At 39.8% G+C, this 15,770-nt stretch overlaps 1 protein-coding gene across 1 annotated transcript in view; it reads left to right on the forward strand.

Annotated features, from left to right (window-relative positions):
• ZNF385B (zinc finger protein 385B) overlaps positions 1–15,528 on the forward strand; it is a 384,484-nt gene extending 368,956 nt beyond the window's left edge. The window contains 5 exon segments of the mRNA XM_032407112.1: positions 11,210–11,455; positions 12,331–12,509; positions 13,682–13,783; positions 15,264–15,407; positions 15,409–15,528. Of these exon segments, the coding sequence (XP_032263003.1) occupies positions 11,210–11,455; positions 12,331–12,509; positions 13,682–13,783; positions 15,264–15,407; positions 15,409–15,483 (746 nt within the window). The 3' untranslated portion in view covers positions 15,484–15,528.
• The last annotated feature ends 242 nt before the right edge of the window (positions 15,529–15,770 follow it).

Below are 15,770 nucleotides of genomic sequence, written 5' to 3' on the forward strand. Positions count from 1 at the left end.
AAGACGATGGGGCAGTTGTCATGAAGAGCTAGGCAATGACTGTCATTTCACTGGACCACAGAATCACTGCAGGCTGTAGCCCAGTGGCCAGACCCCAACTGACACGGGCTTTCAAATGGAAAGAGCAGGATATCCTAACTCAGGACCGCAGTCTGGTAGAAAACGGCAGTACAGGACCTGTTTTGAACTTACAAAATCGGTCACCTAATTTTCATGGGTCCTACGGTACTTCAAATAAATAAGCTTTTTTGTTTTTTTAAAGTAAGGACCTAGAGGGGCACCTGGGTGGCTCAGTCGGTTAAGCGTCTGCCTTCGGCTCAGGTCATGGTCCCAGGGTCCTGGGATCGAGCCCCGCATCGGGCTCCCTGCTCAGCGGGAAGCCTGCTTCTCCCTCTCCCTCTGCCTGCCACTTCCCCGCTTGTGCACGCTCTCTCTCTCTCTGTCAAATAAATAAATAAAATTAAAAAAAAAAAATAAAGTAAGGACATACAGATTCGTATTCAGTGAAGAGTCAATTTTATAGATAATTTTCCCTGCTTCCAGGATTAGTCTAAAGACCAAGATATGAAAATCAGACATAAACATAGTTAATTAGGAATTAGCAAGCTTCCCAGTGATCAACTGTGCTTGAAGAGGCAGGGTTTCCCGGATTTAGCTGGAGGCATGGTAATGTAGCGTTAGATGTGAAGGGGCCCCACCAGCATCAGTGGACCCAATGTATGATATTTGAGTGCTCTGAGAACTTTAAAAACTAGCTTTAATTTCCGTGTCTGTCCTTGGCTACTTGTGTCTCTGGGCTTGTCATGTAAGTACTCTGTTTTGTTTTCCACATCTGCAAAATGGCATATGCTATTTAGAGAACTCTTTCTGTTTCCAAAAGGTTGTTTAACAGTTCACCCTCAAGTGAGGCATCAAGGTCAGACATTTTCCAACAAGAAGTCCTGTGACTAATAAAACAAGTTGACTAACCTAGTAGGTGTTGTGAGATAAACTGGCCCCCACTATGCTGGGTAATGCTTGAGGACATCAGGAATTAGATCAAATCTAAAGGAGGAATCTAGTTGGAAGTAGCTAAATGGTGTCTAGAGGACTCCAAATGTACTGGGTCAGTCTCGGGCCATGTGGCATATAGGTTATGTGCCTTGGGGATCTGGGTAGGCTGTGAGTGGTATCATCACTAAGATACAAAGCCTGTAAAATGACACCTTCAGTAATAGACATCTATTACCTACAAGGGTGGAGAAAATTAAATAGTGGCATAAGTCATAATACTTGGAATTTCTTAAAGAATATTATTGCATAAATATATCAATCATGTAACTGTTGGTAACTCAAATGAATATACTGTGATGTTATTTGTTATTGACTGCTTACAACATTGCCAGAATGGGTTGTTGAGCTACAAATCTCTGATGACTCTCCAAAGGTAAGACCCACAGTATTGCTATGACTGAAACCTTGCTATGACAACAAGATACCAGTTTAGTTGCAAAGAGGATGGGCTCTACTTTGATATTTTTTTTCACATGTGCTTTAGATTTTTCTGGCATAGGTACATGCTTATTGATTCTATGTAAGCTTATATAGGATTCCTAATAAAGAAGATAATAAAATATAGGTTTGTTCATTTTATCAAATCAAAACATTGGACCAGGCACAATGTATTTGTTGTTATGACTCTGTCCTAGTACGTGTCAAGGAGACCTATTTTTAAGAGAATTATTTCAACCTCAAATGACATTAAATATTGATTGCTTATATATACTTTCAACAACAATAATACAGGTATTTTACATAATTAACAGCGAAAATGTCTGTTCTCTCTATATTTATTTCACTTTATGATTCAGCCATTAACAGTGAATTTCTAGTATTTTTATTTGTGAGGCTAAAAGGCACTGCATTGAATTGAACATTGCTTATTTTAACATATTGATTGCCCACCTATGGCTTTCTGTACACTGGACACAAAGATGAATTAGGACATTGTTGCAGGACTCAAGAATCTCTCTACCCTGGAAATAATTTTGACTGTGGAAAAAAAATTATAGTTAATGCAAGATCAAAATATAATTATATGAGGAGGGTTATGAGAGCATAGGCAAGGATAGGAGGGAGGAGGTGGGCTTGGCGCCTAGAAGTAGCAAGATCTAGAAAGAAGTTTAAGGCAATCTAGAGATGATGAGAGCCTGAAATGAGGCTGTGGCACATAGTAGATGTGGAAGAAGTGTCTGCCGGATAGAGTGAATAAGGCTGATAAAAGAAATATTTAGAAAGTAGTATCAGTAAATTTAGGTCATTCATTACACATAGAAAGTAAAAGAGGAAGAATTCAAGAGTTATTGCTGACAGTTCTGACGTACAACTAGTAATGTCATTGATTGATAAGGGGACTACTTGGAAGGGCTCCTAGGTGGAGATCATTCATTCAGTACCAGGTTGAGTTTGAAATACCCATGAAACATCCAAAATAGATGTTCCACAGACTATTAGGGGAAAAGAAACTTGAACCTGTGAGGAAGGTAGAGATTTCACCTATGGATTTAGGAATCTATGTCAATGTGGTAGAAGTTATTAGAGTAATTAGATCATATAACATCCAAAAGAGGACAAGAGAATCATCTTGAGGAATGCCAACACTAGGGGCAGGCAAAGAATAGGAGCTGGTGAGGGGGACTGTTGTAGAGGTTGAAGGAGAACCAGGCAAGGCCACTGTCTGTCGACATCAAGGGGGAAGAGCGTTTCAAGAAGGAACTTGAGCTCAGTACAAGAGAAGACTGAAGAGACACCATTGGTTTTGCAGGAGGGTAAGGATAAACAGGAAGAAAGGAAGTAGAAGAGCCACTTCACACGACCACTTCAAGTTCTGCACCAAAGGGAAGACAGGTGGAAGACTCCAGGAGTGAACCAAGTCAGGGAATGACTTTTAGAACATGGAAGTTTCAGCATTTTGTAAACAGAAACAAAGAACCCAGTAGAAAGAAAGTAGCCAGCACTATAGGAAAGAGAGAAGAAATGTAAAAGATAGATAGGTGGAAGCATATACCTTTTACTCAGAGATGTAAAGAAAATAGGTGCAAACAGAAGAAAATGTAACATCAGGGACAAACACATCCAGCTTCCTCATTTCTGTAAGAAACAGGACACTAGACGTTTGCTAATGAGAGGTTGGTGATATTGGTAGGGAACTTAAGAAGAAGGATAAATTTTCCATGGGGAAGCTGACTGACTGTGTTTATTTCCCTTATAGAATCACTTTTTTCCCCTTTGTTTGTCAGATTTATTGACCTGTTCTTCAGGTATAGAAGTTTTCACCGTATATGTTTCTAATTTAAGCAAATCTAATCTGTAAGATTATAAAATTTTAAAATAAGGATATGTGGTTATTGCATTGCCAAGAGAGCCATTCTTTCAAAAAAAAAACTCTTAAAAAAAAAAGAAAAGGAGAGAGGGAAACAAACCATAAGAGACTGTTAACAATGGACAACAAACTGAGGGTTGATAGAGGGAGGCAGGTGGGGGATGAGCTAGATGGGTGATGGGGATTAAGGAGGGCACTTGTTGTGATGAGCACTGGGTGTTGTTTGTAAGTGATGAATCACTGAATTCTACTCCAGAAACCAATATTGCACTGTATGCTAACTAAGTAAAATTTAAATTTGAAAAAAAAAAAACTCTTTTAAATAGTCCATTCAAATTATTACCAAATTTTCCAAGATCTTTTTGCACATACCTTTCAGGAAAACATCTAATAAATAAAAGGGGGTAACTGACTGTTGTATCTGATCATTATCTGCAATGTTGGTCTTTTCTTCCTGCTCCTTTAGACAGGTGCAGACCTGTTAATACTAGAAATGAATGCCCCTTTCTTTGTGCATCCATCAATATAGTGATGCTCTAGCATCTGTACATCTCTTATTACATTTTGTTTTGCAAAGAACGCCAAGGTACCAAATTGGCTTATTCATCTTGCAGCTTGTGTGCTGCTGCCCTCCCCTACCGCCCAAGTCCATTAACTGTCTGAATGCAATTCCACTTTAAACTTTAAAATATCTGTCATCAGTTGGTGGTTTCCGTCACTTTTACTGTGTCAAATGTGTAGATAAGGAAGGGACAAATGAAGCAAAGGGTTAGGAAGTCTTCCACAGCACACCAATCAACAAGCATACAGGTTTGCAGTGTTTTAGGGGCTTGGGTTTTTTGTTTTTTGGGGGTTTTTTTGGTCTGATACAGAACCCCACGGGCTTTTTAGCTTCACTTCTCACAAGACTGCACAACTAGTAAGGAAGTATGTACTGTGACTGACACCCATTAATTTCTCATTATTTAGAAAGTGGGAAAATAAAACAGAGGAGAATGATTTCAGAATTCCTTATCAAAGTGAGCTAACTTGGTTTAATGAGTGCTAAGCAATGATGCAGCATTGCTTTGTTTTTTGGAATACAAATGAGGTGCTGGACAAGGTGCTTGTGAATACAGGAAAGAATATGACCAGCAGTCCTTTCCCTGCATGCCTCTGTTGCTAATTCTTTTTGGTGAAATATTAAGTATAAAAAGGAAAATTTAATTGTACAAAGAAGTGACAAGCAGTGTATTTCAGTGACCTCAGAAAGCACAAAGAACAATTCTGTTAAAGTTGTGGCCTTGGTTTCCTGAGCACTTTTCTCAAGTTAAAAAAAAACAACAACAACAAAAGATTTGACCGAGCACTTCACAAAAGAAGGTATATAATTGGCCAATAAAAATAGGCAAAGGTGTTCAATACCATTAGGCAGTAGGGAAATACAAACGAAAACCCCAGTGAGACACCACCACAGCTCCACCCGAGTGGCTGAACCCAAGAGGACTGACAGCACTGATACTGTGTGTTGGGGAGGGGGTACAACAGCTGGAATTCTCACATGCTCCTGGTAGGAATATAAATCACAAGGATTTTGGAAAACTGTCTTTAGAATCTCCTAAAGCTCGATAGAGATAGATAGATCTATATATCTAATGGCCCAGCAATTCCACTCCCATGCATATACATTGACCATAAATGAGTACTTACGTCTACCAAAAATACATATAAGAATGTTTATAGTAGCATTATTCAAAATAGCCCAAAACTGAAAATATTCCAAATGTTTATCAATAGTAAATAAATGGTGGCATAGTCATACAATGGAATACTCTTCAGCTCTTAGAAACAAAGTTCTATGTACAGCAACATGGATGAATCTTATAGACATAATGTGGAGTGAAAGAAGCCAGACACAAAAGAATACATATTGTGTGATTACACTTCTATGAAGTTCAAAAATAGGCAAAACTGATCTAAGTTGATAGAGATGAGGAAGGTGGTTACCTTGGAGGGAGGGGAGTATCAACTGATTGGAGATTCAGGGGAGACCTCTAGGATGGTGGAAACATCTATAGCCTTATATCTTATGTATCAGTATCTTGCATCTTATATTTCCTACATGTCTTATATCTTCTGTTTCAACAAATGCATGCATATGTATAAATTCATTAAACTTTATGTACTTTCTCATTCCTCAGAGACATCAGGTATCAGAAAGTCTGGTCTTATTGAAACTTTAGTCTCTTATCCAACTGAACACTTCCTTCTTCCTGGCTTAGGTTGGACCACGAGAAGGCGCATAGTCTGCTGTTCCCTTGTTCCCTATCCTGTAATTTCTAGTGCTTGCCCTTTCCAATTGTTAGGGATAGGGGGAGAAATTAGAGAAGAAATGGCCAATGTTTTTGTACTTAATGACAGTCATTGATGCCCTCTGCGTGGCAGGTGTCCAGACGCTGTCTCTCTCTGGAGGACCATGTGTAAGGTCTTCATGTGGTTCTTCCAATCCTTCCACAGCTCCCACCACCAGAGAAGTCCACTCCTCAGCCTCTTGCTGCCAGGGTCCTGGTGATCAGCCTTCTCTTCAGTTACCTGTAACAGGGCTCAAGCCTGACCGCCTTTCAAGATGTCCTATTGACCCAAAGAAAACTTGTTCAACCTTGACATGCCAAACTGAAATTACAGGTCCTTCAACTTCTGACCTTTCTTGGTCTAGCTCATCTGTCCCCAACCTTCCTTTCCCCTACTTCACCTGGTATGAGGGGCAGATGACTAAGATCAGAAGTTGTCAGACTGGGAAATGAAATGCCAGTGTCCCTTCTTACATGCACTTCTGGTTTTGCTACTTTGGCTAGATTCAGAAGCATCCAATGAGGACAGAAGCTCCTGATGCCAGTGAGTCCTCCAATCCTTAGATAGTCTAAAGAAGTGCATGGAAAGACGTTGGTAGCAAGATAAGTTCTACCACCTCTTAGAAATGCTACACGTTTGTGTCTGGGGGGTTCCTTGGGGACTTACTCTAAGATGCTGAGATACTTGATGGCCAATTGCTTTCAGTTTGGGCTTGAATCCTTCATTCTGAGGCAACCAAACTCCCATTCTGTATCTATTTAACATGGTAAAAGTGCAAACCAGAAATAACCCAAATATCAAAGAAGATTAGTTGAATAAATTATAGTACCTCCATATGAGTAAATATCATTTATTATAAATCATGATCCAACTCTATATTTACTGACATGGAAAGATATTCTTGATTTATTGCTAATTGAAAAATGTTAGTGACCTCATGTTTCTGTCTATTCACATATATTATTGCGTAAATAGTATGAAGTAATAGTTATGATTATAATAATCTAGGTCAAGTGTTGGCAAACTACTACCTGTGTGGGCTAAAGCTAGCCTGCTGCCTATTTTTGTAAATAAAGTTTTATTAGATCACAGCCATGCTGGTGGCTGCTTTCCTGCTATAATAGCAAAGCTTAGTAGTTGCAACAGAAACAGTATGGCCTACAAAGCTTAATATATTTTTACCATCTGGTGCTTTATGGAAAAAGTTTATTTTAGGTGATGGAATCATGGGTGATTTTTAAAAGTTTTTTGTATGACTTTATTTTCTACATTGAACATAAATTTATTATATAAAATATGTATCTGTTATTAAACCATTAAAACCTAGTTAGAAAAAACTTATATTAGTAACATTAAACTAAAGAGTAACCTTGTAAGTGGAATCATAAAAATTGGATTTTAGGTTCCAAAGTTCTACTTCAAAATATAAGATCTACAATGTAGTTATAATATTATTTTGATTATTTTTTTAAATTAAGACCTATATATGGATATGAGTCTTCTAGTTACCAACAGGATTAGTTTCTGAAAACTGCTTCCAGAACTTCTGGCATGTTCTTTTCATCTTCTGTGTTAGCTTATTTGTCCTCTGAAGCTGTGTTTTGAGTGATATAGCGCTAAGTTTGATGAACAGGTGGGTTAATCTGACTAAAGTTTTGGAGTAAAAAATAACTGTGACGAATAAATATTGAAGACTGATTTCCTTCACATAGTTATCAACTAGATATGAAAACAGTTCCAAAATGGGAGGTTTTCAAAATGCTTAGAACTTTGGGAAGTAAGTAAATCAATGTGGAACCTTCCACGACAGCTACTTTGAAGAATTAAATTCACTTGGATGCATAAATTACAGATATTTGTTACAAAGGACAATTCTGATGTAGCTAAGCAAATTTTGCTTCGAAGTCTTATAGGATAAAACCTTAAAAAAGGCATTTGAGTAATCAGAAAATAATGAAGACAGTCAGAAGACCTGCTAATTAACACTAGGTGAGGGACTACTTGAAAATGGAATTCACATTAACCAGAAGTTCCAGATGACATGCATCTTTATTAAAAGAAACAGAAGTAAACAGTACATTCATTAAACTTTCAAATACACAAAATAAGGAGGCTTTAAAAAATGCCAACGAGAAAAGAAAAATAACAGAAAGGATTTTGATAAAAATATAAAGCAATTAAAATGAGAAATAACAAAATTAAGCTTTGAAGCTTATAAATTTGTACATCCAGAAAGAATGCCAAAATTTAAATATATTATTGCATTGATGATTTTAGGATCTGCTTTATCGACTAACTAGTATCAATCCAATGGCAGAATTTCCTAAATATGATGGAACCATTTACACGTTTTCAGGGTCAAAATTTATCCCTGTATTCACAAAGCTTAAGACTCTGGCCTGTCTAGAGGATAAAAAGTAAAACATGATTTATGTAAAGATACCATATCTCTTAATATTTTTAAAGCAAAATGGCCTCCCTTAGTATCCATTTCACAAGTTTTAAGATATTCTCTACCTTCTGATTCAACTCACCTTTATAATAATATCTCTCGTTACACCTGTTGCCATCATCTGTGCTGAGCTAGCAGGTATTAAGCAAGCAAACCCCAAGCTTTCTAACACCTAAGCATCTCCTCATGTTTCCACCTCTAACCATTCACTTCCTGTTCCTTCTCACCTCATCCTGTGCTTATCTAAATCTGACCTTCAAAACCCGGCCAAAATACCACTTCCTTTATGAAGAATGCCTCTCCCTTCCTAACCAGAAGAAATCATTTCCTGCTCCATGCTCCCATGCCTCTTACCCGTTTCTGTCATATATTAGAGATCTCTGAGTGACTATCTCATTTTCCCTGCTAAACTTCTATTTTCTTAGTCTATACCTACTTTATTTACTATTCTCTTCAGTGTCTAGCACATTGTCAGCAATTAGCATTTTGTTAATATTCATTTGTTAATGAATAAATGACCTCTTTTGAAAAGGAGATATGGAAAGGAAATCTGTTTAATTTTTCTTAAAGAAATAGGAATAGAGAGAAAAAGATAATTCTGTCCATCTTCTCTGAATCAGATGATTGTTGAATAGGCTAGATATTTTCATTGAAGGCATATATGCTTTAAAACTAAAGAAAGCAATAGCTTTATCACATCTCCAGTGACCACTGTATGCCTTTTATAATGTTAATGCCACATGAAGTCCACCCTTTGTGCAGGAAGATGAATACACTACCCAGTGAATAGTTAGAGAAAACCTCATGCTCATTTATGCCACCTACTAATCTGTGGGACATTATTCAGTTTTGATGAGCCTGAGTTTTCTCATCTTTGAGATGGGAATAATTATTTTCAGCCTTACCTATTTCACAAGTTTGTTGTGACAGATAATAAGATAATGTAAATGATGGCACTTTGTAAATTGTAACATTCTATATAAATAAGAGTATATGAGGGAGATCAATATAAGGGACAATAAAATAAATACAAATAAGAGAGAGAATGAGTAAATGACTAAAACAGGTCAGATTCTTTAGGTGAAATTTATATGAAATATCTTATGAAATGCTTGAAGCAAAGATTTTGCTCTGCAATAACTTGAGTTCCATCACAAGAAACTGAGTAATTCTATAGGTGCAAATGTTAAGATTACTGAATTATTTCACTGCTTTGTGAGTTCTATAATATTGTAAAATCAGTCTGAGGGATCCTTATAGATGAGAGAGTTCCAAGCCTGAAATAATCTTCAATCTAATTTACTTACTGTTACCATTTAAGAAGATTGATTTTATTTCCTTCTCTCATACTATGAAAGTCAGTTTAATAAGAGTCTAAGATCTTTTCCATCATACTTCATGGCATCCTGAAGTTTTAATAAACTTGCTGAAAAGGAATATAAATTGTGAAACCCAAGGATAAGAAATGAATCTGAGCATTTACTTATTCCAAACACCATCCAGATCTGGAATTCATCTATAGAATCCCCGCTAGTCTTGACCTGGATGGATTCAATGCAGAAAAAGGGATGGAAATCAACTGTTGATCCCAAAATCAAACAGGTAGAAATATGATCTCCCATTATTTTTGATGCAAATGAAACCTTTGGCTTTGCCCCATCTGCAGAACAGACACACACTATCATGTTGCAGTTCCTCCAGTCACTCCTTCCCTCTTGGTGATCCAGGCCCATGGCACACAGTTCCAAATTAGCTAGGACAATTAACAAATAAGTTTTCAGTTTTAATTTCCTTCCCCTCATTAATAAGACTCTATCAGCACATCAGTAGACATTTTCTGAGAGCACCAGCTCTACTCAGCTTAAATGTGTGATGGATTAGGCTGTTGCCTAAGAAGTTCCAATTTCTTTCCCAAAGGAGCCACTGAACAGAACCTGTCTTGAATAGCAAATGTACCCTGAAGAGTGAAATTCTGTTAAAGTCACTCTGAGCCTCCTTATAGCTTGCAGCATGGGCCTTGAGAATTAGAACATTTAGTAGCTACATGATCAAAATGCCAAGATGTCTATAAATGATTTGGCTAATCCTCATATTGTGCTTATGGTTAACGTCATTACTTAAAACTTAAGACTATTTTAGGGGTGGCTGGCTGGCCTAACTGGTAGAACATGTGACTCTTGATCTCAGCGTCGTGAGTTTGAGCCCCACATTGAGGGTAGAGTTTACTTAAAAAAAAAAAACATAATTTAGACTGGTAGTCATAAGTATAATGAATTAAATCTTTGCATCTTGTATTTTATTTATTTATTTATTTTTAATTTTATTTATTTATTTGACAGAGAGATAGCGAGAGCAGGAACACAAGCAGGGGGAGTGGGAGAGGGAGAAGTAGGCTTCCTGCCGAGCAGGGAGCCCAATGCTGGGCTCGATCCCAGGACCCTGGGATCATGACCTGAGCCGAAGGCAGACTCTTAACGACTGAGCCACCCAGGCGCCCACATCTTGTATTTTAGATAAATTGCTTTGCCATTCAAAGAGCAGCAAAAACTTAACTGACCATAACCCAAATTAACCATGCTTCTTCCCTCACCTCTACCCCAATACCCCAAAGTTAAAATGCTAACTTGGTATAAAAATTGAATTTTAATTTCATGTCCATGTCATAATGAAAGCATGAATAGTCAAATGAAACCACAATTGACGATTGACTTATTTCACGTTACCATCATATCATGTACTCGTATTGGAAAGAAGTTGGTTTTCCTATTCATGAAAAGCTTCCCTGGAGCATAATTTACAACTCAAGGATCTCAGAAAGTTACCTGCCACCAGTGGGAGAAAAAAAGTCATTTTTCATAAGTCATCATAATCTAGGGGTGAGCTGATACTGGAAACTGATGGCATGGAGTTCTTTTTCAATCAAGTTCAATGAACTAAAATCTGTGCTGGAGATTAAAACAATATATATGGAAATCCATTTTCTATGTGTAATTCCTCTATGTCAATTTTCCATGTGTTGATACGGTACATGAAGCTTCAATATGATCTCTCTGCGTCTCTCTTAGAAGATAAAGGGAAGCTAAAAGTCAACAGTTGCAGTCAGCCATCAGGCTCAGAAGGGGGCTCCTATCTCCTCAAATCTGGCACAGCATCCTTGCCACCTGGGGCAGCCGCTTCTCCCTCGAAGAGCACAAACGGAGCTCCTGGTACTGTTTCTGAATCAGAAGAAGAAAAAGCCAAAAAATTACTGTATTGTTCACTATGCAAAGTGGCTGTGAACTCCCTGTCCCAGCTAGAGGCACACAACACAGGTTAGCAGCTATCATTTGAATTTAAATCGTGTTTATAACAAAACCCAACTTTTCCCAGCAGAATACCGTATCTTTTGTTGTTCAGACGTTAGGTTTGTTCCGTGTCTTCTCTGCTTTTTTGACTCAAAGGAATGATTTTAAGAAAAGTAGGATATCATAATTTTGGAAACAGCAAGGCAAAAGTTTAAAGCAAATTGGAGATAAAACTTATTCTGTTCTTTATTTTCTCAAAAGCATCTAAGATTTCCCAAAACTCATTACGATGAAGTGACAGAGATGAAAACAAATATCTATGCACAATGTTCACTGCAACACACTTAGAAAAAAAGAGAAACAATTTAAAAGTCCCTCAGTAGGGAAACGTCGAATGCTATATTATAGTAACCCAACATGAGAGAACATAGTGCACCGTCATTAAAATGTAACTATTAAAAAAAAAAAGTATATGATTTGCTGTGTGAAATTTTCAGGATATTTAACTAGTATGATCCCAATTTTGAAAATATATGTATTTTTTAGTATATAAACAAAACAAAACCTGAAAAAGAAAACTAAAATGATAACAGTCGTTATCTCTGAGTGGTGAAAATATAGGGTAATCTTACTTATGCTTCTCTATATTTTCCATATTTTCTCCATAATATACTCATGTTTTCCCATTTTTTACCACAAAAATGTGTTGAATAATCAGTGTCATTGTTTATAATAAATAAAAACTGTTTATAATCAGCATTAAAATGATTATTTTTTAAAAAAGCAATGAGAAATTCGGCCTGAAGATAAACTTCTCAAAGATAAGAAAACAGAGAGCTATTCATATATCTATTCAGTTCTTAAATAGCTACTTACTTAATGTATGTCTCTTTCTGTCTTAGGATCTAAACACAAGACCATGGTTGAAGCTCGTAATGGGGCTGGTCCAATTAAGTCCTATCCTAGACCTGGATCAAGGTTAAAGATGCAGAATGGCAGTAAGGGCTCAGGACTACAGAACAAGACATTTCATTGTGAAATCTGTGATGTTCATGTTAATTCAGAAATTCAGCTCAAGCAGGTAATGTATCCTGAATTAGTATTCACTGTTGTTGGGTCACCACCAATGAAGTTTTAAATTATAGGTGAGGTTCGGTGGGGTGAGGTCTGGAGCGGATGACCAAGAAAGAATTCTTGAGATGTCTTTGGTGCAAAATGGTGGTTTATTAAAGCCCAGGGACAGGACCTGTGGGCAGAATGAGCTGCTGCCCCGGGGCTGTGAGGCGTGGCGGATTATATACTCAGGAGTTGGGGAGGTGAGGACAAAGGGGGTGTCCAGAGGACTGTCATATGCTAAAGAAGACTCTCAGGATACTGGAGGCCTGGTTATTGATTGTCAAGCCAAGGCTGTTTTTCCCTCTAATGAGGCACTAACAGGAAGACAGTTGGGAGTTTCCTGGAGGAATGTTACGTTCCTCCTAACACACGTCCTTGTCAATGGGCTTCAGGTTCAAAAAGAAATTCCAATTTTATTTACATTTCCTTCTGCCTCAGTCTCCCCTTATTTTATGGAGGGGAGGGTGATGTTAGGGCTTCCGGAAACTGAGTTCTGGGTCTCTGGAAGTTAGGCTATTGATAAGAAAGCTCCTTCCTTGTAAATCACTAGGACATTTGTGAACTGAGGGAAACTCCTCTCCTGTAGGACCGTGATCTCGATCAGTTAACCACCTGTTTTTCCTTTAGGGCAGCCAGGAGTGCCTGAGGAATGTCACATATATCACATTGGGGGGGGGGGGGGTGTAGGGTGTCAGCTTCTGCTTTGTCCTCAGCTAGCCTTCTGCTCCCTCATCAACCACTGGCTTGTGTATCTAATCTATATGATGGTTCTGGGCTAGGTGAGCACAGCATTCAACCTGGAGCTTGTAGTCAGTCGAGCAGGAACTTCTGGAAGACAAGATGTTCAGCCTGTCTTTCACAGACCAAAAGGTGGTTAGGGAGACAGACTCATCAGTCACGACGGTAACAACAGGCAAAGCCAGGTAAGTACTACAGAGAAAGGAAAGGAAGAGAGGCATCACAACTGAGTGGGGAGCAGGTCTGAATTTTGAGAGCACGGTGATCTAATCCTCACCACCTGGGAACTGTGGACCCAGAACTGGGAATGGAGCAACCCGCTACCTCTATCTAGGAAATACATTTTACATGGAGTAAAGCTCACATTTAGATTCAGCTAATGCATCAAACTTTTTTCAGCACATTTCTAGCCGAAGGCATAAGGATCGAGTTGCAGGGAAGCCACTGAAGCCGAAATACAGCCCTTACAATAAACTCCAGCGGAGCCCAAGCATTTTAGCAGTAAGTTCACCTCACCTGCTCACTTGTTTCGTGGGTCCACCTTCCTGGCTTAGGCAGGGACTGTGGGTTAGGAGGGCCTAGGGACTAACTGGTCCTGAAAGGTTTTGAATTTCAGTAGCCCTCATAGAAGTTTAGAAGTTTAGAAGGAACTGCTTAGTCTCTGCTGTAGGACACCTTGAAGGAAGCTGCTTTAGAGAAGAGAAACTGAACCTCTTTAAGAGCTAATACCTTACTCTTTACCAAGACATTTTCCAAAGACTACCTTCCTTAGCATATAAAGAAAAACAAAGGCTCAGGAACAAAGACAAGTAATCCTGAGGAATCCTGGCATGTGTTGAACCTGGAAGAGGGCTTGCTTTCCTTAAACAAAACTCCATCCATTTGATACCGTCCTCCTTTCTAGAGAGCTCTCCCTCTCCTCCCTCCTCCACCCACCTCTCCACCCCCCCTTCTCCAGAAAGTAAAGTGGGTGTTGGTATTACTCTCTCTTTCCCTGTCTAGCAGGCATGTTGGTATTCAGCCTGTCCTACCTGCTCTCAATATGTGCTGTTTTCAGTTTCTTTGCAAAAATACCCAGGGGCGCCAGCAATAGATGTCATATAAATACCCAGAGGGATGGATTTTATAATCTCCCTGGGACGTAGCCCAGTGTGGCATTCCATTTGAGGTTGAAGCGGGATTGGCCAGCTGGAGGCGATGCTCCCAGCTTCTGCAAAGCCTCCATCTGATGCTGCAAGCAGGTGTTACCTGCATTAAAGAAATCCAGTGTGCAAAGCTTCTCCTGATTGCAAAAGAGAGAAATTAAGGATTGATTTCTTACTTTACAAGAAGATTCCACCTTGGGATTCCTTTAAAAAGAGAACGTTTCTAGCACACTTACAATCCTTCCCAACGACAGAAATTTGAGTTAGCTGCAGTTTTTCAGGGAATCTTTAAGTGGCCAGAGAGAGAGGTGCACACTGACTTTGTTTTCATGACGCTTAACAGGTCCCTAACGTCCTGAACCCCAGTTACTTCACCCAGTGCAGCTCTTCAGAGACAAGTGTAGGGTCAAGCATACCCCCGCCCAGAAAACTTCTCTCAACGCTGCACTGTGGTTTACGAGTAGTCAGAATTTTAGATTGAGCTCCATTATCTAAGCAGGAAACTCTCTGGGTATGTTTGTTTTTTCTTTGTGAGAAGAAGAGGCACAAAATAGCTTTAGTATCTATTCAGAGAGGCTTCCCCCCCCCCCCCCCGCCCGCCCGCTTCCTAGTGCCCAGAGGCAAGGGCCACCAGAAAAAGAGTGGAAATGGAAACAAATCAAAGCAAAGGTATGCCACGAGCCTCTGAAAACCAGCCTTGTGAAAATAATTTCCTGACTTTTGAGAGTCACGGTCTTGAAAAGCTGACTTCTTAACGTCTGTGTTGCGAAAAGATGTCCGCGGTGCTTATTGAAAACCATCTCCCCACCCCGTTCCCGGTTCTCTCCCTCCGTTAGGCAAAACTTGCATTCCAGAAAGACATGATGAAGCCTTTGGCCCCGGCCTTCCTGTCGTCGCCCCTGGCGGCGGCGGCCGCGGTGTCGTCGGCGCTGTCGCTGCCGCCCCGGCCGTCGGCGTCGCTCTTCCAGGCGCCCGCCATCCCCCCCCGCGCTGCTGCGGCCCGGCCACGGGCCCATCCGCGCCACGCCCGCCTCCATCCTCTTCGCGCCCTACTGACGGCCCGCGCCCCGGGGCCGCTGCAGGGGGAGGGCCCGAGGGGTGCGGCGGCGGCGGGAGCGCTTGGCGTGGCAGCCCCCCTCCACCTCTCCCAGCCACCACCCCAGCCCCGCCTCCAAAGACTAAGAAATCACTAGGCTCGAGAGTGCTTTTAGGGACCGCTCCCACCGTTAGGGATCTGAGCAGCCCAGGCTTTATGCCCCTGTTCCCTCCCCCCACCCTGCCCCTCTCCCCCACCCCACTCGATCTGTGTATCTGAGATAATTGGTTTCTTGCAAATGTATCGG

Source organism: Phoca vitulina, unplaced genomic scaffold (assembly GCF_004348235.1).
Source record: "Phoca vitulina isolate PV1807 unplaced genomic scaffold, GSC_HSeal_1.0 scaffold1, whole genome shotgun sequence".
In the NCBI taxonomy this organism is placed as follows: domain Eukaryota; kingdom Metazoa; phylum Chordata; class Mammalia; order Carnivora; family Phocidae; genus Phoca; species Phoca vitulina.